Genomic DNA, 25,000 nt, shown 5'->3' on the forward strand with positions numbered 1-25,000 from the left:
AAAAATTAAGAAACAAAGCCTTGTCGACCGGCAGATAACTTTATAGCTTCCAGGCCTCTCCAGCAAGGTAATAGCATTTGTATTTTTCTATTGCTTTCTCCGGTTCGAATATAATACCGTATAGACGCCGCTGCCTACGCCTTGACTGCATGGCTTCGAATGTCGTCCTCGAGAAAGGTGCCTTTTCAGGACACTTAAGATGGTGCGGTATGACGTATTGAACTTCAACCACCTGCGTTAAAGGCTCGTGGAACTACGTCGTCTTTTTGCTTAGATGAAGTGCTTAAGTTTTTCGGCCTATAGCTCCTGCCAAAGGGTACGCCACCGAGCTACACACCGGCACCTACGAAAAACAAAAAAGAAAAGTCGATATTTGGCGTCGGTAACTGTCGGGCTTTCGAGCACAGTCGCCGGCGCGCGCCCGTTCGCGCTAATTTTTCACCAGGCGCTATAGAGGGGCCGCTTTTGTTTTATGAATAGAGGGCCTTCGCTAATTAATTACTGGCTGCCTATTCAGCGTTCTCGGTTGCCATAATGGCGTCGGGGCGAGCCTTTCTTCCAGGGTACGCCGACCATGCTGCCGGGCCGAGGTACAGAAGAAAACTTGGTTGCTGCCGAAGGTTTCGGATGCGCTAACGTGCTCGGTGATCATTCACCGAGAGAGAAGACCGATCCCGGGTCTATGCATTCGCGTCGCTGATATGCTCGGAAACAGCGCGGTGTGCCTTCGCGTGCTTTCAAGCATTGTTCTTCCGCTGTCGAAACACAACTTCCAGAGAAAGCGTTGGTTGAGGTTGGACAACAGATTGCGAAACCACGAGTGAGCTTTTGCGGGAGTGGACGGACACGATTATGCACTTGAGTTACCCCGATTTTCCCCCGTGAAGCTGATCCATGCGGCATGTAGTAACATTAATCCTTTTATTACATTAGCTAACACGCAACAGAGAACTGACAACTAGCAACAGCCGTTCTTAAAGAAATTATCTTGCATAAAAAATCAGCAAGAGTAAATAGAGGAAAATGCTTGAGGAAACAGTGCATGATGTGCACGTTGCTGTTGGTATGTGTTAAGCAGTTGTCCGCTAACGCCACCTTTTTAATATTTGTGGACATATTTGTAAAGTAGCAACCGAATGTTGACAGAAAGAACGTCCATCGTAGTATCTGCCGGAAACATCAGTTGGTGGCGATTAAAACAAGCCATGTCTTGTTTTTCGGTGGTATTGTGTTTGAAAACCGAAACAGAAACAAACCGGGGGGGGGGGGGGGGGGGATGAGAGAAACAGGCTGGCAATTGCTACAGTGCTACAGTGTTCATTGGTAACATTGTGAAGAAGCGGATTCTGTCATTATCTACATCAACAAATACCATTATTTTTTTACGTTTCTCTGAAGTTTCGCAATGTTATCATGGCACATTCGGTCCTTTATCCTTCGCTTCGTTACTAAGCTTCCCCCATTAGACTCTGCAACAGTTTTGCTTAGACCTTTGTTGGTGCTTTTTATACATGTTATTTGCCTAAAATGGCGCAGTGATGTCGCTTTGTGCATGGTTGAAATCAAGCCAGTCGGTGCAATGTCCAATTTTTACATTACTATATTGCTTGTTGTTATTCTAGCCCTGGTTAGCTCAGCGTGTGTTACCCCGTTGTTCCAGGGTCCAGTTGTGACCAGCTGTTCAGCAGCACAGCGTCAAGAAACGGGACGTTCTCGAGCCCCGGCTACCCTGACGGTTACCCCGCGGACACCCGCTGCACTTATCACTTCAGCGGCGAAGGCATCGAGAGGGCGCAAGTCGTCTTCCTCGACTTCGACTTGTATCAGCCCGACGACTCATACCACACGTGAGTGTGTCTCCAGGTGGCTCGTGCTTTAGATGTCATTTTGATTAACATCATGACAGAAATGAAACAGCGGTACTGATTTGTCTCTTTAATAGCCATCACGGTCTCTCAAAGACTCACAATTATAAAGGGCCTTTACACACGCTTGGTCATTTTTGCACGGCGCTGGCGCAGAAAGCAACAAAGGTGCTATTACAGTACACGGCAGGTCGCTGGCGACCGTCTATAGACTGTGCGTGCACCTTCAAGTGTGCGCGCAACTTGTAATTTCTCTCTCGCCTTCTTTATCTCTTTTTTATCTTATCTATCTCCTGAAAATAACTAAGATGGAAAAAGCTTTTAATGACATAGTTTGCGTTATAGGAAGGATCAAAGCCTTCGCGATTTAACGAGTTTAGTAGCGAAGGTAGGTGATAGACAAATATTGTTCGTCATAAGAAGTTCCAGGGGCGGGTACGAACCACATTTATTTATGTCTAGTCTTACAAACATGAGTATCAACTCATGTTTTGCAAGGTGAATTATAGAACCAAAATATAACGAAACCTTTGTAACACAATATCAACCTATAACTGTAAAACAAAACACAGGCAGAATATCATATTCTCAAAAAGAGGTTTTGCTGAGTAAGTCTAATGTACACCACCTATGCAACATACAGCTCTCTTCTGTAACAAATGTAACTTGCGCAAATTTGTCACACCAGTTGTGCCCCCAACCAAGCTGCATTACTGCATGTGAGATGCGACTAAAGAGTTGTATAGCATACTTTTCACCTTAGTAGGAAGAATGCGTCACATTCGAGCAATGGCACCAATGTCAGATAACATCTTGAGTTGGAGGTAGTCTGCATGCTCGTTCCAAGTTAGGTGCGCTTTGAGTAATCTACTCTAAGGATATTAACAGAGTTAACCATCTCTAACTGCTGTGATTTCAGAAATAGATTCATCAGCTTTGTTAACGTTTTTCTATTAGGCCTGTACAAAATTACTTGTGTTTTCATGGGGTTCATTTTTAAACAGTTCACCACCGCTCAATTTTTTTAATGCGACAGTGTCTTGTTAGCCTTATTTTCTACATCAGTTTGAAAGTTACCTGTGATTATAATTGTTGTGTCATCAGCGTATAGAACAAATGTGGCATTATCTGGGCAGTGTACGATGTCATTTATGTAAACCAAGAATTGCAGTGGCCCTAAAATGCTTCATTGTGGCACACCAGCAATAACTGGCTCTCTCGTAAATGTCGCATTATTGGTATCTCCGAATTCCGTCCTATCTGAAAGATAAGATTTAAGAAGCTGGAGAGCGCTTTCTCGCTCACCGTACTTTTCCAAGTTCTTAAGAAGGATGGAATTATTAAGTCAGAAGCCTTGGAGAAATCAGTGTATATGCCCAATGCCAGATGTTGACGACTGAGTGCATCTATAATAATTTCTTTGTGAGCCAGGAGGGCTGTTACACTTGAACGATGCTTTCTAAAACCAAGTTGAGAAACTTGAAGCAAGTTGTGGCAATTAAAGAATGGAGCGCTCTGAGAACATTCGCCCAGTTCATTCAGAGCACCGGGCTCCTGCTGACAGCGCTCGGAGGCACTCCCACCTTCAACCTGAGCGCGTGACCAAGATTCGACAGAAACTCGATCACGTGGCTACTCTGATTGCTCTGGGAGCAGCTACCACGCTCAGCTGGGGCAGGCTTGTCTCGCTCCAATCTCTAGAGGGCTCGGCATCACTGCAAACCAAGCTGGAGTGTAGTGGGAGCCAACCAATTGTATATCATAAATGTCTTCCAAGGATTGGTTGGCAATATTAAATATTTTATAAAACAAAATATTTTTGTATTATGTGCAAATCAGGCAATAAAAAAAAGCGATTGTAACCCAATGTCCTTATAAAAAAAAACGGGCAAGTTGGCACTCGGTCGCGCAAAGCTTAGACACAGCGAAACTTAATGGCTGCTACTGCTAGGTATTAACTTGGTTGCTGTTAGGTCTTAACTTGGTTTAACTTAACTACGCACGTAGGGAAAGTATTCTCGAACGATCACCTTCAGAGGTACCTTCCCTTTCGCGACATTACGCGCGAGTAGCGCTGAACGCGTCGGCGCCTACGAGTGACAGCGCTCCTAGCATGCCTCAAACGCAGGTAGGCTAACCAAGGTTGGCACAGTGCCAAGAACGCTGCTGCTTGCCGACGCCGAACGCGTTGGGGACTAGCCGCTCGATATCCATCGGCCAGCTTCGCTGTATCTTGAGCTTTGCGCGGCCTAGTGCAAGCTTTCGCTTTTTTTTTTTTTTTTCTGGCTCAGCGCGCCGCGGAGAGAAGAGAGGCGGGGGCCGGGAAGGCAGAAAGCTGGCGAGGAGGAGACTGCGTGCGCATGCACACGGTCTCCTCCTCCTCCTCCTGCGGGTTGCCATGGCTACGGCGCGGCAGTTTCCTGGCACGCACTACAAATTACGGTGGGCTTAAACAGCTTCGCTGTTAAAACTTGCAACCTGATGGTTAGAGCACCGACTGATGAGCTAGGAGACAGCTTCGTTTGCACCATTGGACGCAGTTTTTATTATTTTTCTTTTATTGAAAAGGCCGGAAGCGAGGCGAAACAGGAACCTACCACAAAGGGCTTGGTATGAGGCAAAGAATGCTTCGCATTAGAACCTTGTGTAATCGTAAATGTCGCTGTTCTTACGCATGGTGTCGATGGTCCAGACACCGTTGACCCGTTTCGTTAAAAAGCTACTATGTCGTGTCACAAAGCTCATCGCCATTTCCGGGGCTTATGCGACACGAATGGACACCGGGAGCAATGACCTGTATACGAGGAAGCTATAAAAAGCGTGCTAAATTTCCCGATATCTCTGGCATACAGCCCACTGCAAGTCGCCACTACAACATGCGACCGTAAGCAGATGAACATCAATTTATTTAGCTTGGACTTTTCTTACTTTTTGTACCTTCTTCCTGCTTTCTGTCGCGGCCTAAAGTGGCATTCGGTTACAGAAAATTGAGGCACTTTGTCTCATTTATTGGTGAGAGTAAAAGAACAAAAAAAAAGGGGGCGTCACGCGAGGAGCAAAAACTAACAAGGTTGGCAAGAGAATAGAAAAACATAAAGACTGTAAAACACGGTCAACAGTGAAAAAGTGTTTTTGTGGGCAATATTGCACAAAAATCGACACGAGTAAAAGCAAAAAAGCATAATTGAAAAATTATGGGATCATGATGTCGACGGTATTTTTATGGCAGAAGATAAAAAAAAAAAAAAAAAAAAAAAAACGTTGAAGATGCGGGACCTGCAGCCTCGCAACATGAGGAAGGTCACAGCGTGTTGTGTTTGCAAGTAATTAAAAAATGAGTCAGTGAATCCTCAATAGAGCAGCAAATCGTTTGCTTGGTCCTCCTAGCCTGTAAAGGTCAACTTCTGCACCAGAGGCATCATTACAACATCACTTATTATATTGCCTGGAACTTCCGTATTCTGCTCTCCTTTTGGTCCGCATTCCCGACCACCAAAGCCAGAAGTACGTTGCCATCCTCGAATCGATAGGCTTTTTTTTAATGTGTTTTCAATGCAAGTTCCTTGGCGGCATTTCCACGAAAAAATATTGCGCGGTACAGCACGGTTAAAAAAAATTTTACGCAGAAAATCAAGCAGCCAAACACGCACCCGCTCTATCCAACCTGAAGTGCTGTCCATGCGGTCAACAACACAAAAGCCATGCAATAGAACTTCTGGAAATGGCTGTCCAGGGAGTCTTTCGGTTACTTCCTCTTCATTCACTTCAATCCCTTCAACCCAAGAGCAAGCCAAAAACAAAAAAAGAAAAAAAAAAACATTGCAACAGTGGATGGAAAAAAGCAAGGGCCACGGTTAGCGAATCTCCGTTTATTGTAGCGCTATTCGAGATGTCAGGGACTGTTTTACAGTGAAGACGAAGGACGACGCCTTTAAAGATTTTTATTTCAACCCAGCTACAAGTCTGCTCAGTGGAGCGCCTATCTGGGGTAGGCATCGGAGTTTGTATTGGGTTCTTGGCCCACGGCAAGAGATGTCCGGTCTGGCCATCTTACACAATGCCCTGTGTACTGTCACAGCGTCCCCTCTACATTGGGGTCGGTGAGAGGTAATCGCTTGGCTTTTCTCTTCCCAGCGGCCGACGTAAAGCGAAGATTAGATTTACGCGGCACCCGATACGCTTTCTTTCTTTGCGTGCCATCGGACGCATAAAGTCGTCAAAAGTGAATATATATATGATATACATATATATATAATATCATAAGAAGCCAACAAACAATGACACCAAGGACAACATAGGGTAAATTACCTGTGCTTACGAATTGAATTAAACAAAACAATAAATTAATGAAAATGGATGAAAAAAACAAGTGGCCGCAGGAGGGGAACGAACCCACGTCTTCGCATTACGCGTGCGATACTCTCACCATTGAGCTACCGCGGCGCCGTTTTCCCATCCACTTTCTCGGGTATTTATGTCTTACAACTAGAACTAACCCTGGGAGTGTTAGCCAGCGCCACCACTCACAAACCTAGGTGGTGGATGTGAAACATCCTTTCTGCCACAGGCGTCACGAGTGCGTGATCTTTTTTTGGGTGATGGCAACTGGTCAATAAACCCACATATGCTACCTGAAGGCATCAATGTTGCCGATTCGAGTCCTCGTTCAAGGGTTGATGCAGTGATGCAGAGTTCAAGGGTTGATGCAGTGATCTCTTGTTGTTTGTGCTGAGCTGACAGACGCAATTGTTCGCGTTCAGCGCTTCTTCACTCTCCATGTAACAGCCGTCAAAGAGACCTTTATTACTGAGTGCAGAAGCCACGACAGGTGCGAATTCTCGCTGCTTAAATATAATACCAACTTTAGACAAGATGAAAAAAAAAGAAAGCAATATTAAAAACTACCGAAGCAACGTGATAAATGGCTGGAAGGTGCAGTTGAATGAGGACGAGTGATTTGTATTTTGTGTTTAATATTTGCCAAAACACTGTAACCATTATGTGAAGCAAGAAATCGAAAATTGATGAGTCCCCCAATAAAGTAAGAGAAAAATTTTTAATGAGAGATAAATCGGAGAGGTTACGAGTAAGACAGAAGAGATGGCGGACTAGAAGAATGAAACGGCGCAAGGCCACTCAAGGATGCGAATAAACTCAACAAACTTTTTCTGGAAGGCTTGGGGAAATTTACTATAACACTGATAAAAGGAACCGAACAAAGTATTACGTGGTAATAAAGTTAATGCATTATTGTACAGAAGTTCACCCAGAACAACCTAATTATTCACGTGCCACATAACATTACAAGAAAACTAAATCAGTAACAGCAATCAACAGAAGTGATGCTCTGAACAAGACAGTGGCTTATGTGGCTGCTGGCTGCGCAAAGCCGTAAGTTCTAGGAGGTGTTCTATTCGCGATGTTTTCTTTTTCTTCGTCATATCTTGACGGTTGAAAAAGAGGTGGCCTGACGACAACGATGGCAGAATGACGATGATGGCGTTCACAGAAAGAACAAACACAGAAGCCTTGTAAACTGTCGCCTGAGTTAAAGAAAGAAAGACCATCTTACTTCGTATTAAGCGAAACTTCTTTAGACCTTCACGTGAATTAAGCACATATGAGGCAGTGACAAAGCACTTCATTCAAAGAGTTTAACACTTAATATTTCCCCACAGATATGTTACAGAATCATTATGCATATCACCCTATGCTTGAGGAAAGCACTACAGGACTTTGAAGAAAGCATAGTGAAAGCTGAAATTTTGATCTCCCTGCTTCTATAAACACAGAGCGCTCTAAACTCACAGCAAAGGCGACGGTGATAATGGCGATGGTTACGCTGTACTTCAGGCGCGGCGTTGGTTGCGGTGAAGTCCTTATCGTCATCATTATCGTCACCATTAGTCTAATATACGCTGACTTGCATGGCGAAGGCTGCTCCCAGAGATCTGATAGTACTCCTGTTTTGAGTCATCTGACGTCATCATGTGCCTACATGTGCCTACAAATTGCCTAATTTAACTACACCACATAATCCACCTAATCTACCAGAGAGAGAGAGAGAGAGGGAGAGAAGTCATGAGGGAAAGCAGAGAGTTAACCAGGCTGAGCCCGGTAGACTACCCTGCACTGGGAAAGGGGATTGAAAGAGGTAAAGGAAGAAAGGAAGATAGAAAATTAATTGGGTAAAAAAAGAGAGTTTGGGGACTAGTAGGTCGGAGTGCTCTAGTCCAGGATGTTAACACCGTGTACACGCAGTTACCATCTAAAAAACATATATATACAGAACATTCTATCTGCCCTGTGGTAGCAGCTTCCTCGTGACCCCTTGAAGAATTTCTAATGACACCTTTTTGGAACCAAAGTCGGCCACTTAATAAAATGAAAGGATTTTGTTCCTATAGTTGACTGTAGGTACGTTTTTGATGTATTAAATTATAGGAAACACACTACATGCGTCTACCGCTTCTCTTGCGCTTAGGAGTAAACTTAATATATCAGACAATGTTATAAGTGCGTAGTAAAAGTGGTGCCGTCTGCTTGAGGGTCCTATATATTTCCTGCCTATCGCAACTTGTATTCTATTTGTTATTCACTAAATTTAGCAGGATGTTTCAGAGCGCGAAACCGCAGTTTCTTTGAAACTGTCTTTGTAAACATTAAAATTATAGATATGGCATGTTACCAAAGAAATAACCAAACAGGTGAAAACTGTAAGGCTCTTTCACGGCCAGTGCGTTAAGGCTTCAGAGGATGAAATGCGGCGCCTTCACAAAGATCCAACGATTCATTGACTCCGGTGTAGGTGATACGCGTCGACCCAATAGCCCGTCCGGAGGCGAGCATTGCCCATAGCGGTGAATCACGCTGTCGTCTTAACTTCCAGTCCCGTTTATGTGCAGGACCACTCCCGCGTATGCATCTCTCGAGTGAAAACAGCCATCCGCGCTCACAGCCCACGTTATCGCCGTCGCCCTTCTGTGTACACGGGACGATCACATACGTGTATATACAGACATGCACGGCCGAACGGGCGCAGCATGCATCTGCATGGCCTCGGGGCACCGGCCAAGAAAGCGAGAGGTCGAGGGCGGGGAGCGGCCGGTCGCCTCGACGACGATGTCGCGCAGCAAACGACGCGTGCACGCGCCCTGTCTTCGGCAAACAAGAATCGCCGGCGCGCGGGGCACTGGGTGGAGCGTTACGGTTCAGTGACGACGGGACGCGACCTGACCGGCCAAGAAAGCGATGTCGCCATGCCGTCGTCGTCACCAAGCAGTTGCCAGGATTGCATGACCTGGCAAGCAACCCCTTTGTGTTCAAACACACACACACACACACACAAACGCCCCCGAGCGCGCTTCAAAAATTGTGGCCCGGATGTTCTCGTTTGAGTGCCCGGATAACGGCTCTGGCTTTTGGCTCAAGGTCACTTGAAGGTCGCCGACAAGGGGAGCTAAAAGAATTTCATGCTAACACCTCGAGGCTGTGGCTTTTCCGGGAAAGCGGACGACCATCACGATTCAGAGAAACGGGCAATCTTTAGTGAGTATAAGGAGCCCGTTTTAAGACAGCACACATAATGCCTTGTCGGGCTCACAGATAGGCCGAATGTGCAAGCACTCTTGTGCTACTGTGAGGATATACAGTTCAGCGTTACTATTGCCAAGATAACCTCTTCGTTATTTGTGTTGCCGCGCAGCTCCTTTCACTGCAAGTTCTGCGTAACACGTTAAGTGTGTAGGGGCGGTTGCACCACACGCATGATATGGGATCTCGTTTGTGTCTCACCACCTAATGGAAGACTCGGATGGCGCCCTCTGTTCTCCTGTGCGGTCTTTCTGTTTACTAAAGCATAGTATCCGAGGACATCTAAGCACTTATGAGTTGTGAATGTAAAAGCATTAATGTCCAATTGAACGCCGCTGAGCGTTTCTTCGAGTTGTGAACTCATCGCGGGCAAACGAGCGCGTTGAGACGCTTGGCGCGTTTGGTTTGGCCTTACCGAAGCGCAGTTAGAAGGCAGGTAAGAGCTTGCGCGAGCAAGGATCGCACGGACAACACAGGCTTCCGAGAGTGAGAGTGATGTGGCGTCGCGGCGATGCTCTCTTTCTTCACGCAATACAGCGGCAGTAGGGGTTCCGTTTCGCTTGCTATGCTCCGTCGAGGCTCGAACCAGCAAGCGCGAGCCAGCGTCACGAGCGCGCGAGTGACACCTGGCGTCGCAGCCAATGGAAAGTTTCGCTGTTACAGATGCCACCGGCTAGCTCTACCACGGCCGCTGAATAAAAAAAAAAGGTACCTTTTTTTTATCCAGCGGCCGTGGCTCTACTACTCCTGGTACAAACCCAGAAAGCGCCTGGTTCCGTAAATATCACCTTCAAGCTCAGCCAAGGTCAAACTGGGACTTACCACTACCGGCGGCTACTGCGCAACCCGCGCGGACGCCGATATCTTGAAAGGTATCTGCGATGTGTACAAAGTGTGCCGAGGGCTGGTAGCTTCGTATGTGCTGTGCTTTCGACGCATAGTTCGCGTTAAAGCGAGACGCAGCATGAAGGTCACTTCGCTCGCTGCTGTTGCCGCACCGAGCAGCTTCTGTGTCCTTTCCCAAAGCAAGCAAAACCGTGCTATTGCTCGTAAAACTTGATTTAACTGCGTTCAACCACGTTCAACAGCACTCACGACAACTTCTTTTTTTTTTTTTTTTGCTCAATGGGCTAGTTGACGCTCTCGTAACAAATATATATATATATATATATATATATATATATATATATCAGAGTTATTACGTGCCAAAACGACGACACAGTTATGAGGCACGTCGTATTGGAGGATTCCGGATTGAATTTGCCACGCAGAGTTGTTTAACCTTTGCCTAAATCGAAATACTCGAGCGTGTTTGCATTTCGGCCCTATCGAAATGCGGCCACCGTGACCGGGATTGAACCCGCGACCTTTTCTTTCTGTTTCTTAGCTCATCTGGTACAAGAACCGGTGTAGTGAGCACAGCGCAATATTTTTTCAGTTGAATTCAATTGAACTTTATTGTATAATCAGGCACGAACACGATGTTGTTCGTGTTCATGAACACGGGGCGCGCAGCAATTATTAAAAAAGTTTTTACAGTGCTTTTAAACGAGTTCCCTGCGTTTCGCATTTGTGACTCGCGTTGACTTCACGTTTCGCCAGACGAAAGAGCTTCTCTTTGTCATCTTGATAGCTTTTAATTCGCTTTCGCTCGATAATCACACCTGGGTGGTTAAGATGAGCACGACCAATGCAGTGCCTGCTGGACTATATATAGCGCTGCGCAATCGCTCTGCCGTGAAACCGTGGCATTGCGTGCCAGTGTCTGTCTGCCGCTGACATTTTGCGCGCAGAGCAGAGGTAGGCGGCCTGAGCGGAATTTGTTCGGAGGCCTCACCGGGTGGGCGAACCGCACCTCATTATTTCGGAAAAGACAACGTCGCGTACGGATGGCATAGCTGGCACAGGCCGAGTACTTCCGCTTCGCCGACGTGTGGACGAGAATTCAGGACGGATGCTGCATGCGGGCAAGTAATTAACCGGGATAAACAAGGTGAAAGCAAAACATAAACGGAGGATGTGTATAATGTTGGAGGAAGGTAATCACGAAAAACTGTTCAACGTTCTATCACACTATTCTTTCTGTCCTGGCTTCCTTTTTTTTTTCGTTTACACTTCGTTATTCTCCTCTGGGCGTACTTGCATCTTGCCCTGAAGTTTTCCAATGTTGACAACAGCGCAGCCTAGTGAGTGGTAGAATAAAAATGGTAGAAGAAAAATCTCCGTGAAATCTCCGATCGCTTTCGCGAGGCAGAAATGTCCGAGATGTCAAGATGTTGAAGTGCGTATGGTCTACTTACGACTGCACATGATTGCAATTAAGATCAGGAGCTCAAACATTCATGAGCTTGAACTCGGCAAAGCTCGACGCGGCATACTCAGGCGAACGATGTAGCGTAGGTTGTTTTTGTTTCGAATGATGTATTTTCTTCGCATCACTAGTGGTTGAGATTGGTAACGCTGCAGTGATAATTGATTCTTCTTCTTCTTCTTTTTATTATTATTATTATTATTATTATTATTATTATTATTATTATTATTATTATTATTATTATTATTATTATTATTATTATTATTATTACGTCATTAAACAAACAATCGCACTCCTAACAAGGTATTTAATGCGCAAATGCATTCCTCGGTACAGTCCTATACACTCTAAATATCCCCACTGGTTCTCATCTGAACTTATAACTGCCCTAAAGTGTAAAGATGGCGCGCACTGTAAATCCAGAAGTCCTGTGCCTAATCAGTGGGAAGAAGAATCGCACTTTTTTCAGACGCTCTGCAAACGCCTCTATAAGTGGGATTATGACTCATATACTGAATTCTTGGAGAAGAGCGCTTCCGACCGACTGGCGGAATTTCGGAAGTATATCCGCAAGCGCTCTAGAAATAGTAGAGAGAGTTTTCGCCTGCTCGACTCTAGAGGAGTAGAGGTCCGCGCAGTCGCGTATTGTCTTGCTGCCCATTTCTCATCCTTCTACAACGCTTCAGGTTTCAACGCTGGTGTCAGTCAGCAGCACACAACGGCTCCTACATCTAGTCCTGTGTTGTTTGATGAAAAGCTCATCAGCGAATGCCTTAAGCGCTTGAAGCCTTTCCTATCCTGCGGCCTTGATGGCATCTCCTCCGCAATTATGAAAGCTTACGGCAGTATGTTTACCCTAGTATTCACATCTATATTTAATAACTCATTGAATACGTCCACTTTCCCTCGTATGTGGAAAACTGCTCGTGTTTTTTCTGTGTTTAAGTTTGGCTGTAAAATCAATGTCTCCAATTATCCCCCGATTTCTCTTCTCTGTGCCACGTCTAGGATTTTTTAGCTTGATCTTCACAACATATTGTCTTTTACTGTGAAGGACTCATTGATCCCGAATCAGCATGGATTCCTTACCGGCCACTCCACTATCACAAATCTTACAAGTTTCATGACACAGATCTCCGTGCCGGTACTCCAAAGGGGGCAAGTGACACCATATACTGCGACCTCAGTAAAGCTTTTGATGTGGTCAGCCACTCACTGCTTCTGATCAAGCTTACACACTTTGGTGTTGAATCTTCAATTGTAATTCTCTTGCGGAGTCATCTTATTGATAGATCATGTTATGTTAACGTCAATGGCCAAACGTCTTCTTCTTACATGGCAACTAGCGGCGTCCCTCAAAGGTCTGTGTTAGGACCAGTCCTTTTTCCTATTTTCAATAATGACGTTCTTTCCGCCATTCAGAATTCTTCATTCCTTCTATATGCCGATGACATCAAGATGTTTAAGGCAATTCATTCTGTTGATGACTGTCGCATCCTGCAGTCTGTCCTGTTTTCTTTTTCTAAATGATGCACAGATAACCTCACCTTGAATGTTGCTATAAGACCAAAGTCATGGCTTTCATCCACAAAATAGCAAGCATTTCTTTTTCTTATTTTGTCGATTCTGTACTATTGTGTAAGGTCTGTGAGATCAATGATCTCGGTGTACTTTTTGATACAACCTTAGACTTTTGAGCTCACACTAAAGGCTTTGCAATGCGGGGTGTGCGCACTCTTGGATCTGTTTGCAGACTATCGAGAGAATTCAATTCTCCTATACCGTTCCGCAAGTTGTACACTACAATCTGCTTTTCTCAACTCGAATACGCGTCGGTCGTCTGGAACAGCATTTCTAGACCCAACCGTGAAATTATAGATCGGGACCAGATCGGTTCTAAGTATATATCATCACCGCTTTGCAATACATGTACGCTGGACCTTGTTCTAGCACTGTCAGGTTTTAGTCATTGCCCTTAGTCGCTGCCGACGTAATCGTGCTGATTTTCTGGTTCTTTTCAAACTGCTTCACTGTATCCTCGTGTGCCCGGAACTTCTCAGTTGTATCATGTTTCACATTGCGCGCAAGATCACCAGAGAACATCGACCTTTCCATGTTCCTGCCTGCCATCATCAACAATCAAGCATCCACAAAATACAGTCTTTATAACGCCCAGTTTCATGATCTTGATATTTTTCACAACTCGCGGTCATTGTTCTGTTCCGAGCTTTGCGTTGTGCCATAGTTTCACAAATTGTTCAACTGCGCTTCTCCTCCTATTTCTTATGTATTCATTTTGCGCCTTGTTGTATGTACACTCGTCTTTTGAAGATTGTTAGTTTTTATTCATTGTTTTGTTTTACTAATATTCCTCCGCTGTTTTTTTTTCCTTTCTTTATGTACGCGTGCGCCAGCTTTGACCACATGGTTGTTCCTTGGCGCGATAAATATTTGATTGATTGATTGATTGATTGATTTTATGATTTATTGACATCCCCTTTGAAGCAGGGCGGTGACAAATAGTCCCCTCTGGGCGGCGCAATGTGCCTATATATATGACAGCTGCTAGGAGTGTTCACAAGCGATCAGCTTATTTAAATGCATATTTGGAAGGAAAGTTGGAAATAATGTAGTCACTGGTTCTGTTGCTAACTCTTTTTATGTGTTAATAATTTTATACTGACCTATATATTTATGCTTTATACTGACAGTATAAAGTTATGTGTTACTGACTTCATACTGACCTCTTAGTAGAGAAAGAGGCCCATAACGATATAGATATTCAGATGATGACAAACCTGGTCCAACAAGCGATGTGTTATTCCGTGTGCTGCATTGTTCTGACCTACCATTTCTTTGTTGATGCTCATTCAGCAGTCACTGGCCGCTTTCATGAACACAATAATATAGAAAATGTATTCGATAAATAAGATGGACAGAATTGTGTTTCTCAAATTATGCATTCACTGTTTTAATTGGGGTCTCTGAGATGACGATGCATTCGCACGCAACCGCGTTGCAGTAGCAGCTTTGATAGCCTTGTCACGTGCAGGTCTTTATGACGTATGCAGTCTGTTGTGTTTTGTGTACTTAGGCGCAATTCGGTGATCGTGTTGCGAAAAAAAATGCGCAACGTACAAGTAGTTAGTACATGCTACAATCGTTATCACGTTCTTGTCTATGCAATAACGTTGATCACCTAGTCCTTTTAACTAACATTGCCTTACTATATGCGCGTTAAAAGCATAGTACCTTATGTGACAGTGCGTGAGGGTGAAGACAGGAGTGTTATACGTCGCAGCTCCCTCGCCTGATACAGGCTTCTATGGTACAAAAGGATTGAAAATTGAGGTTGTTGGTACATTTTGAAATTTACTTGGAGGAGCACTAAACGACGGGACAAGGAAAAACAACACAGGGGCGCAGGCGAAAAACCAGTTTTCATTTGAAAGAACATATATACTAAGAAACGATGCCAAACGGTCGACGCATCGAGCTACCAGAGCGCTAAGCCATGTCACTTGATCAGACGATCAAACTGTTCCGATACTTGAATTCCTTGTCGATTAAACTTAGTGCTGGCGCGCTTACGCAAAAGGGTCCCCTCCTATGTATCGCGTGCACCCCTACAATTTAGCGCGTATGTTACGCCTACCTATATCAGGCAATCAGTGCCATATATGAGTGCTGCTCAGAAGTGGCGTCGTTTTGACTTAACGGCACCCTGCCGGATTAGCAGGTGTTCACAGCTCGCGCACTCCGGAACACCCAATTGAAATTTTTTTATGCTTCTTAACAGTTTGACCATGGGCTTGCGTTGTAGTGTCACGGTGTTGCTCACATCGTGACAGTAGAAGTGAGCAACATGCTTGTTACTTAGCGATGCAGTGATATGATGGCAACGAACTTGTCATAGTCATTCACCTGCAATGCAGAAGGTGCATTCAGTCGCCTAATAACTTAAGGATAATAACTTCAGTCACCTTCAGTCGCCTAATAACTTAAGGACTTAAGCAGAGCGTTCCAGAACCCCTGTGAATCACATTCTTTTTGGATTCCGATGAAGTTTCAGACAATTGTTGACAGCGTCCAGAACAAGAGTTTTGTCTGACGTGTGCGTCAAAAGTGTGCAAACTAAAAATGCTCAGAAACAAGCTGAACGTGGCAGTTTCAGGTGGTTGAGTGAAGACTGCTTGCACCCTCCATGGCGGTTGTTGATTCCAGGCTTGACTGCACCAAGCCTCAAAGTCGGGTATACGTGCTCGAGGCGACTGCAAAGAGCAACCTCGTCGAAAAACGTCTCCGTCAGCGCCGACGTTGCTCGAGCGTAGCGTTTTACAAGCAGCGGAGCGCTGTTCGATGTTCTGGCAAAAAGAGAAAAGGGTTCTCGGGCACTAAGTGCCTCACAACAATATTTTAAGGTATGGTTACGGTAAAATGTAGTGCTATTGTAATGCAATAAAAAACGATCATGGGGAACCTAGTTATGCGGAACATTGTGCCATGTCCTCCAATCGCTTGCTTTTTAAACAATGATAAGGTACTGTTTAAGGCGAGTTACTATTGTAAATCCATGGTAGGCTTTCAGCTCAGAGCTGTACAAGAATACGGTATCCAAAAAACGTAGACACAGTGCTCTGGGCGCATGTTTTTGTGCAGCTCTGCAGGGAAAGCAAGCCGTTCATACCTGACCAGTACCTGACAATACCCGATCCGCCTGACCAGTACTTTGATATATTATTTATTTATTATCTATTTAGTTATTTATTTGCCTATTCATTTTCAATATACCTTTCAGACCTCACTAAAGGCATTGGGTAATACGGTCCATTGGATAAAAAGAAAGGATATGAATGAAGGTGGCATTCTTTGTGATGTTCCCACTGTATAAGTTGGATATCCACAGCATTTTCAGACAGGTGTCATCACGCTGTTCTCTACAGAAGTAGCTTGATGGTGACACGACGAAGCAATCCTTTCTATATGCAATTGGCCGACATGGGAAATCAAGCATCGTAGTGCTTCTCCCTCCACGCATCGATACATTAACCTATCGGCTTCGACTGAAAGTGGCATACACAAGGAGCTTTCTGTACAAAACGTGCCGCTTCATTCTATATTAAGCACTGCGTCGGCGAGTAAATCGAAATTATTTACTATGCCAATCAATCAATCAATCAATCAAATAATCGAGAATGTACTTATCTCGAGGAAAGAAAGGGGTAACGGGAGAAAGCTACAAACACTGCTATGATGATGATGATGATGATGATGATGATGATTTCTTGGCATCCCCCTTTGAAACGGGGCGGCGACAAATAGCCACCTAGCCTGCTTGATTTAATCAGGCATGCTATACATGTTCTTTATCTAGCATTTTTGTATACCTCTCATTATTCGTTTTCTTTTTCAAAAATTTACCTTGTACCGCTACCTATGATTTTAAGAGATCAGGTCGTATCCATCTTTTCCCTGCTTTTTTTCCACCAGTACTCTAATCGTCTCTTGCTTATCTCTACGGCTGATCTGTTGATGTTTCCTTGCACTTTAAACCCAAGCGCTTCTGGGAGTTGCACGTTACCTACGGTTCTCGCTGGGTGGATCCCGTCGCATTCCATTAGGATGTGCTGAATGGTCTCTAGATCTTTACTGCAGCATACACATGCCTCATCTACTTCTGAATATTTGCTCCGGTATGTCTTGGTCCTTAGGCAACCGGCTCGAGCCTCAAATAGCAAGGCACTGCCCTTTGTTTTATCGTACAGATTTTCCCCTTCTAATTTCTTTCTTCTAATTCTTCTAAATATCTGTTGGGCTTTTTGTTTCCATTCTTCGCATCCAATTCACGGTCTCTATTTCTCTCACTTTCTTTCTGATGACTCCTGGTTGTCTATTTACAGTTACGATTTTCCTGTACTTGGTTGCCAACTTTCTTGACATATTCCTTCATTCTGTGTCCACGCTTTTCAGATACAGATACTTGTGCACTTTAGCCACCCATTTATTTTCAATCATGTTCCTGAGTCTCTCCTCAAAACCTATTTTGTTCTGTGCTTCTCTGGATTCAAAAGAGGCCAAACCATGTCACCTGATCTTTGGTTGACTTCAAACCCGAAAATATGTCCGATTTTAAGCATAGAATGGCATTCGCGAACGTTAGCGCTGGCACCATTACTCCTTTCCAGATTCCACGCACCACCTCATACTTATTGTCGCCCCACAGTGCATGCTCTGCGTTTCATTATTACTGCGTACCGCTTCCCCTTTATTTTCAGATTATCTTGGTGGGTGCTTTAGTAAGTCCTTCCTCGTTTATTCATACGCCGAGGTACTTATATTCCTCAACTATGGGTATGACTTGTCGTTGAATTGACATCACGTAATTACTCGTCTCTTCATTAAAGATCATAATCCCTGATTTATCTGTGCTAAACTTAAGGCCTAGATTTGTTGCTGCATTGCCACAGATATTCTCAAGTGTCATTAATTTCTTGTATTGTCCGTAGTAGCACAGTGTCGTCCGCATACATCACTCCAGGGACCTTCTGTTACACCATTTGTCCATGACACATGTAGGATAAATCAAATCCTAATTCACTGCTTTCCAGTCGTCCTTCTATGCCCGTAACATAAAGCGTGAACAACAATGGAGACAAAGGGCATGCTCACCACTTTTCCGACCATTTCATTACCTTTTCGACCTTCCCATACAACTTGTACTAGGTTGTCTCTATATATCTCCCTCAGCAGCTCCACGAAATCGTCATCTATGACTTCATGCTTCACAATCTCCCATAACAATTCCCTGTCTACGTTGTCATAGTCTCCTTAATATCTATAAATGCTACCGATAAAGATCTATTCTGAGCTACTGAAATCTTCATGCACTGGGTTAGTACAAGCATATCATCGTCTAAGCGTCTGCCTGGCCTGAACCCATTCTGTAGTTCTCCCACTACATAATTTTTTTCCGCCCACTTCGACAGTTCTAATTTTATGGCGTGCATTGTCACTCTATTTATCACCGACATTATACTGTAACTGGCCTATACGAGCTCGTCTTATCCCCATTTCCTTCGCCTTTGTAGAAGAGGTTCATCCTGCTTACGCGCCATCTAATTGGAATTTTCTTCGTTCTAATCACTTGCTCTATGGCATTAGTCAGCAGTGCCTTGCTCTTTGGACCGATGTTTTATTGCGATAGCAACTATATGGACACTCCGAGCGGATTTCTGCCGCCGGCGTCGTTGTCGCCGTCGCCGTGAGGTTCGGTATAAGGTCCAACGTCGATGAAATCGTCGCCGCGTGCCGTATGCTGCATGTGCGAGTGAAAGCGCGCGAGGGACGCGCGCTTTCACGGGGAGCGAACGCACGGCGGAGAGCAAACGCGACTACTTCCGCCGCGCGATAGGCCGTGGGGGGACGGGAGGTGGCGTTTAGCTGCGGCAGCAAATGCGTATTTGTGTAAAAACGTTGCGAGGCTAAAAGGTGGTAAAGACTTCCGACGCTGGTAAAAGGTGGTAAAACCTCCGAGCCGCCGCCAGAGGTACTAGCAACAGTCACCAACGCCGCGCGCGTTCGGTGAGAACGCAGTCAAAACGCCGACGGCGTCTACAACAGTTCTGCACGTTGCTGGTGCTGCTACATGTCCAAGTTTACACAGCTGATAAAACTATCTTTACTCCGTATAGCTCTCTACTAATTTGCTATCGGAATTGAGGCTTCGCCTTTCGGGTGAAACTGCGACATTTTTTTCCAATAAAGGCTTTGTTTTGTATGCAAAATTTTGATCTTTTAATCTTTAGAAATTCCACCCCCTATGGAATGCACGATATACTCCGCAGAAAGAAAAGCATTAGCGAGCAAAATAGAAAGCCTGGAAGACCATTTAGGAAGGAAGGAATAGGAAGAACCTTTGCCATACCACAATACTTGGAACATGGTCGCACGAGCCATTTGCCGCAAAAGGCGAGCACTATCTTAAAATACTTTTTAGTGGGCGCAAGGTTAGATCGCTACCCGTAAGAAGTGAGGTTGTGTAGTATGTATGGTATAGTCGCACTTATATTCTGTAGCGTGGACTCAGCTTGAAGGGAACTTTAGGTTGAAATTAGCCATCCATGTAAATACATGGACTTATGGACCTATGCTTAAATACTCTAGAGTGTATTTCGCAATTATGTAGCGGTAGGGAAAGGAGTTTGATGTTGGTTGACATATGCGTTGTGAAATCGTTATGTTTATTATTGTTATGTTTATATTAATTACTTATTCGACTTATCTTCTCTTTTACTGCGTACCACTGAGAAACGGAGTAGCCGAGGTATTTTGTACTTCAATCCCTCTACAGCAACCCATTCATAACAGAATAGAACTAAAGAAGTACAAATCCTGTGATGACACTCGTCATCAAAGAAGTGCCAAGGAAGAAAATGCACAAATGAGAATACAAAATCAATGAGCAAGCTTCGACGAAAATAGTGAACTTCAGAAGATCACAAAAAGGACATCAGTTTGTAGCAAGGAAAAAATTCAATACTAATGAACTGTAGGTATGATGTGTCATCAAGTTCTGCAGCAAATAGCTCGCATTGGTAAATGCCACAAAAGAAGTGCATGGTATGAAAATGTAATCTCTGGAATAGTTTTGCTCAATGAAGTTCCTGTTTAGCAGATTACAAAATATTGATATTGTTACCTTTACCAACGACGTTTTCAGGTCTGCGCATGCTGATGACGCGTGGGTGCGCCTATGAAGTGAAAGCGGCCATGCTGCCGTGGGTGGGCGTGAGGCTGGCATGATGTTGTAACCTACGTCATCTGGAAGACAGGACTAAGATAGACATCAGGTTATAGGATCGAGGTGCAAGGATTACAGTTCCGATTCTTTAAAATTCAGTCTAAATCACTCTAAAGAATAATTTCACGTTTAATGACAATACGCATGAGCCACCAGTTAGAAATGTCTTTGTTTATGATTATTTACTTTTCATTTATCCTGAATCATTGCGTTGCTTAAGTCCCAGAGATAGAATAGGATCCTTATCTTGAATTCCTTTATTTTGCTCTACCTTTCTGTTTATTTTTACTATTACATCATTGTTGGAAAGATCACTCTGCTATGGCTAAAGTAGTAGTCTTTAGTATCTCTGTAGTATGTTTTATGAAATATGATATGCGCACGCGCGTGTATTTCCTTTCGAGAGATGCTTTATTACGTGTGTGATCTGCAGGAGCACGTGCGTACGCTAGTGAGTGTGCGTTTGTGTGATGCAACCAAGACAGTTGCATCAGATGAAAGAACTCAGCAGCGCCGCACGTATTCCAGAAAACGGCGAGTATATTCGCTGAAGAACCTGTACGGACACCTGACACGGCTCCGAATGCATGTGTAACCAAAACAAAACGAAAACTCGGCTTTGAAATCTCAGTGATGCCGGCTGCAAGAATGGGAGACAATGGCGCCCGAGAACATAAGGAAGTCGAAAAACCTTCGCTGGCATTTTTTTAAAAATTAAAGTGAACCGAACGAATACCAAGATGTGAAAAAAAGAAGCCCGAGCAACCAGCGGGACAGCAGAGGCGTTATTGTCAGGTCACAAGAACAAGAAGTTCGTAAAAGAGCACCACAAAAGGAGAAGGGGTGCACGCGGAAAACGAAACCCATTTATCACGTTCACCCAAAGATCTCTGCTGCTGATGCTCTCTGCGAAGCCAGTGTATAGCGGAGGTTCGGCTTCACGGCGACAGGCCTTTCCCCTCCGCTCTTCCGTCTTCCCTCTCACCGCTGCTTTTTCGGACATACTTCGCAGTGCACGACACCTTTCTTGCACCCATACCCGGACCTTCCGTGGTGGTTTTTAACTCCGTGTTCTTTTCTCGTCTTTTCGTGGCTCAGAAATGCAGCGAATGGTGCTCGGCGGGCCTTCGACGTGTCTCGCCGAAGCACGTTTTCTTCTTGCCCTCGTTCCTCCTTATCATTTTATTGCACCCCGAGGCTGAGCGAGGGTGCCGTAGGCGGCGTTAGACAAGACGTGTCGGGAGCCAATACAGCCTTCGACACGCGAGCCGCGCCGGAGTCGCTCGCCGAGTCTGGCGGGCCAGCGAACGAGCGCGGTCCGGTCCGGCCGCCGGCGATACGCACGAAAACGCGAAAACGCGAAAACTCTGTGACGCCACAGGAAGTGGACCATATTTTGTATCGGCGGGCGCTGAGAAAGCAATAACGAAAAGAAATAAAGAAAAGACAAAAAGAAAAGGGGGGGGGGGGGGATGCTGGAAGAGCGAGCCCTTCTGCCCTTTCCTCTGCGCCCCAGGCTCTCCCATCTTTTACCGCTTTTTTTTTCTCTCTCCCTTTTCTACCCGTGAATGGTGGGGCTCTTCCGACATGCCGTGTTGACGTGTTGCTCACTCTTTCCCTAGAATCTCAGAGTGTCGTCTCTTTTTGAAAGCGCCGCGTGTGGCGTGTTTGTTGTTTTCTGTTCGCTACGAGAGCGTGACAAGCAAGGAATAACAGAAACTGGCTGGCAGCCCAACGTTGCTTCTTATTTTATTTTTCCCTGGAAGAAATACGAAAGAGAAAAAACAAAAAGAGAGGGCGAGGAGGGTAGAGAAGAAAGCCATATACTGGCAGACCACGTTCGTGGCTCCGTGAAAAAATAACCACCACGGTGGCTTTTATATTACACGTCGCGAGCATCATTTCTCGCTATATATTATTCGTCTCTTTGTTGAGGCGCAGCCACTTTGTCTTGGAAAGAGTGAAACAAGAGCGGTCGAAGAGGAGCAGGGTGATACGGAAGGAGAGAGCGAACATTCTTTCCGTGTTCGGCCTTCGGGCCTTAACCGAGGCTGCCGTCTCATGTTTCGGGTTATTTTTGTTTTCAGCATGTTCGTCTTTCATTTGCCCTTTGTCGCCGTCCCTGGGTGCTGCAGCGTCTGTTGGTATCAGTCATTCCTATTCTCTGGCGTCCTACAGGGGGTATTCATGATCCTTTTTGTTTCAGTTTTGTTAATTCTATCTTGGTTCACTGTTTTATCGTTATTTCTTGGGGCGCTTCCCTTCCATGTCCTTGCGTCTCGACCGTATTTTCCCATGATACGCTCTTCGACTGCATATATATACGTATAAACCGGCAGGGTTTGAATGTGGAATTTCTTGTTGGCCCATATAGCTTTCATTCGGGGTACCCCGTACACCGAGTGCCCCTCATCTCCATGTTATGAACATCTCTCACGCGGCGATGAATGTTGATCCGAGGCTGCGCATTTATATCTGCGTTTTCCGGTATTCATGTTTGTTTGTTTATTATTATTATATTTTTACCATCTCGTAGTAGTCGCTGACGACTACCGGAGATAGTAGCCTCGCAGGAGTCAGCGGTAAATTCGAAAAATCGACTGCAAGCTCGACTGCAGGATTATTGCGAGTGTTGTGATGAGCGCAAATGCTGCTAACTTCCGTGTTTGGCTACTGCGACATTTCCTGGTCTATTTGCTAACATAAACGAAGCAAAGGAAGCAGCGTACTTTGTCAGTGCGTTTCAACTATCCTGGATTAAGAATGGAACACTTGAAATGCACGTAACACGCTTATTCCTTTAATGCAGCTTGAGTCATATTTAAGTCTGTTATGAGAGCTTCGGCAGGCGATTTCAGTTTTGTGACCGGAATACCTAAAGCTACCACAGTTTCTCTGCTCCTGAGGTTCTTCTTGCGACTTCACTGACGGTATGCCCGCGGTCCGCCGTTGTCGCTTGCGTTCAATGCCTCGAGTTTGCTCGGCGGCGTGGTTAGCAGCATTCGCCCGCCATTGCCACTTGCGATTCTTCGAATTTAAATTGCTTCAAAATTAAATCTGTCCGTCACGGTAAGACAATGAATGGCTCATACCCCCGTAAACGCGGCCTCCCCATTGCGATGACAGAAGAGAAGTGAAATTCTACGCTGGAATGATGAGCGGCAACGCAGCCAGCTGTGGAAGAAGACGACAAACGCGGGAGCAGTGGCACGAGCGCAACCTGACGGGTGTCAACGATCCAGCTGCGGAAGTAGACGACGATGCTCGAGTGAATGCTGATGATGATAGTTGTCCATGGACAGGCGACTAACAGACGCTTTTCCCTTTCGTCTAGCGATGCATATGAAGCTTCGCTTTAAAAGCAGGCGCTAGTATCCTCAGTAAATAAATTTCACAAACAGGAGCTTGTAACCTTCTGAAGCACAGTAATTTGAAACTAAAGAATAAGCCCTACACAAAACCTACATCTTCTCGCTCAAGCTATCGATCAATATTCTGACTGGCCGGTAAAACATTTACTTCATGCAGCCGCATGGAACAAACGAAATGAGAGGTATAACTATAGTGGTAATGTTTTCTTGCACAACTAATAACTACATCGCGATAACTTACCAGCACGGCGAAAAAGCACTTGCAGCTCTCGTTTCAACTATCCGCCTCACGACGCGGAAATTAAAAAAAATTGCTGTTATTAACACGATGGGTCAAATGAACAGGAAAAAAGTAGTGATGTGGGCTTGATATACTTTTGCAATCTGAGAGCTAACTTTATCAAACCGGTGTTAGCCATTTCCTCAGTGCACGAAAAACAGTAGCAAATCAGCGCTAGTTGAGGTAATGTTCAAGTAGACTAATCCTGTAATAATTAAACCGGATGTAGTTAGTGGACTGCATAACAATAACAAATGACTGTACTAGTTGAAAGATAGATTAAGCTAGGGGATCAGGTTTAGAGGATGGAAGCATGCGCTTCCTCTTACTCCAGTTCACTTCAATTCGGGCTAAGGTTCTATGATTGATGAAAGTTACTCGAAAAAATTCTGATTAACTGAAAAAGAATTAAAAAAAGAAATAAAAGAATGGTGGATGACGTGAAAAATAAAAAAGCACAGGTTTATACCAAGTGCTCGCCTGGTTTCTTGTCAGGCTAATCAAAATGGTGACATTTTTCTCCTTTTACTGAAATAATTATGCAGCACAAGAAAAGTTACAAGAGACATGGGACAAGAAGCGTCAGATCGTTTGTGCTAGAACAGCCGTCGTTCATCATGTTTGTGTAAGAACTCCAGGCTTTACAATAACCGCGGTGCACAAGTATACATGCGTTCAGCAAAGATCAAGCGTGATCATTTGGTCTTGCATAGCGTGTTTTTTCACATCATAAATTCATATAATGAGATGAAAACATTTGACACCCACGCTGTGAATATA

General features: G+C 44.7%; 1 protein-coding gene across 1 annotated transcript in view; it reads left to right on the plus strand.

Moving 5' to 3' along the window:
- LOC119460640 (suppressor of lurcher protein 1-like) overlaps window positions 1–25,000 on the plus strand; it is a 141,185-nt gene that overhangs the window by 92,770 nt on the left and 23,415 nt on the right. Inside the window, exon 9 of the mRNA XM_037721672.2 lies at window positions 1,661–1,847. Within this exon, the coding sequence (XP_037577600.1) occupies window positions 1,661–1,847 (187 nt within the window). The remainder of the gene's footprint in view (window positions 1–1,660; window positions 1,848–25,000) is intronic.

The sequence above is a fragment of the Dermacentor silvarum genome, chromosome 8, assembly GCF_013339745.2.
Source record: "Dermacentor silvarum isolate Dsil-2018 chromosome 8, BIME_Dsil_1.4, whole genome shotgun sequence".
NCBI classification, from domain to species: domain Eukaryota; kingdom Metazoa; phylum Arthropoda; class Arachnida; order Ixodida; family Ixodidae; genus Dermacentor; species Dermacentor silvarum.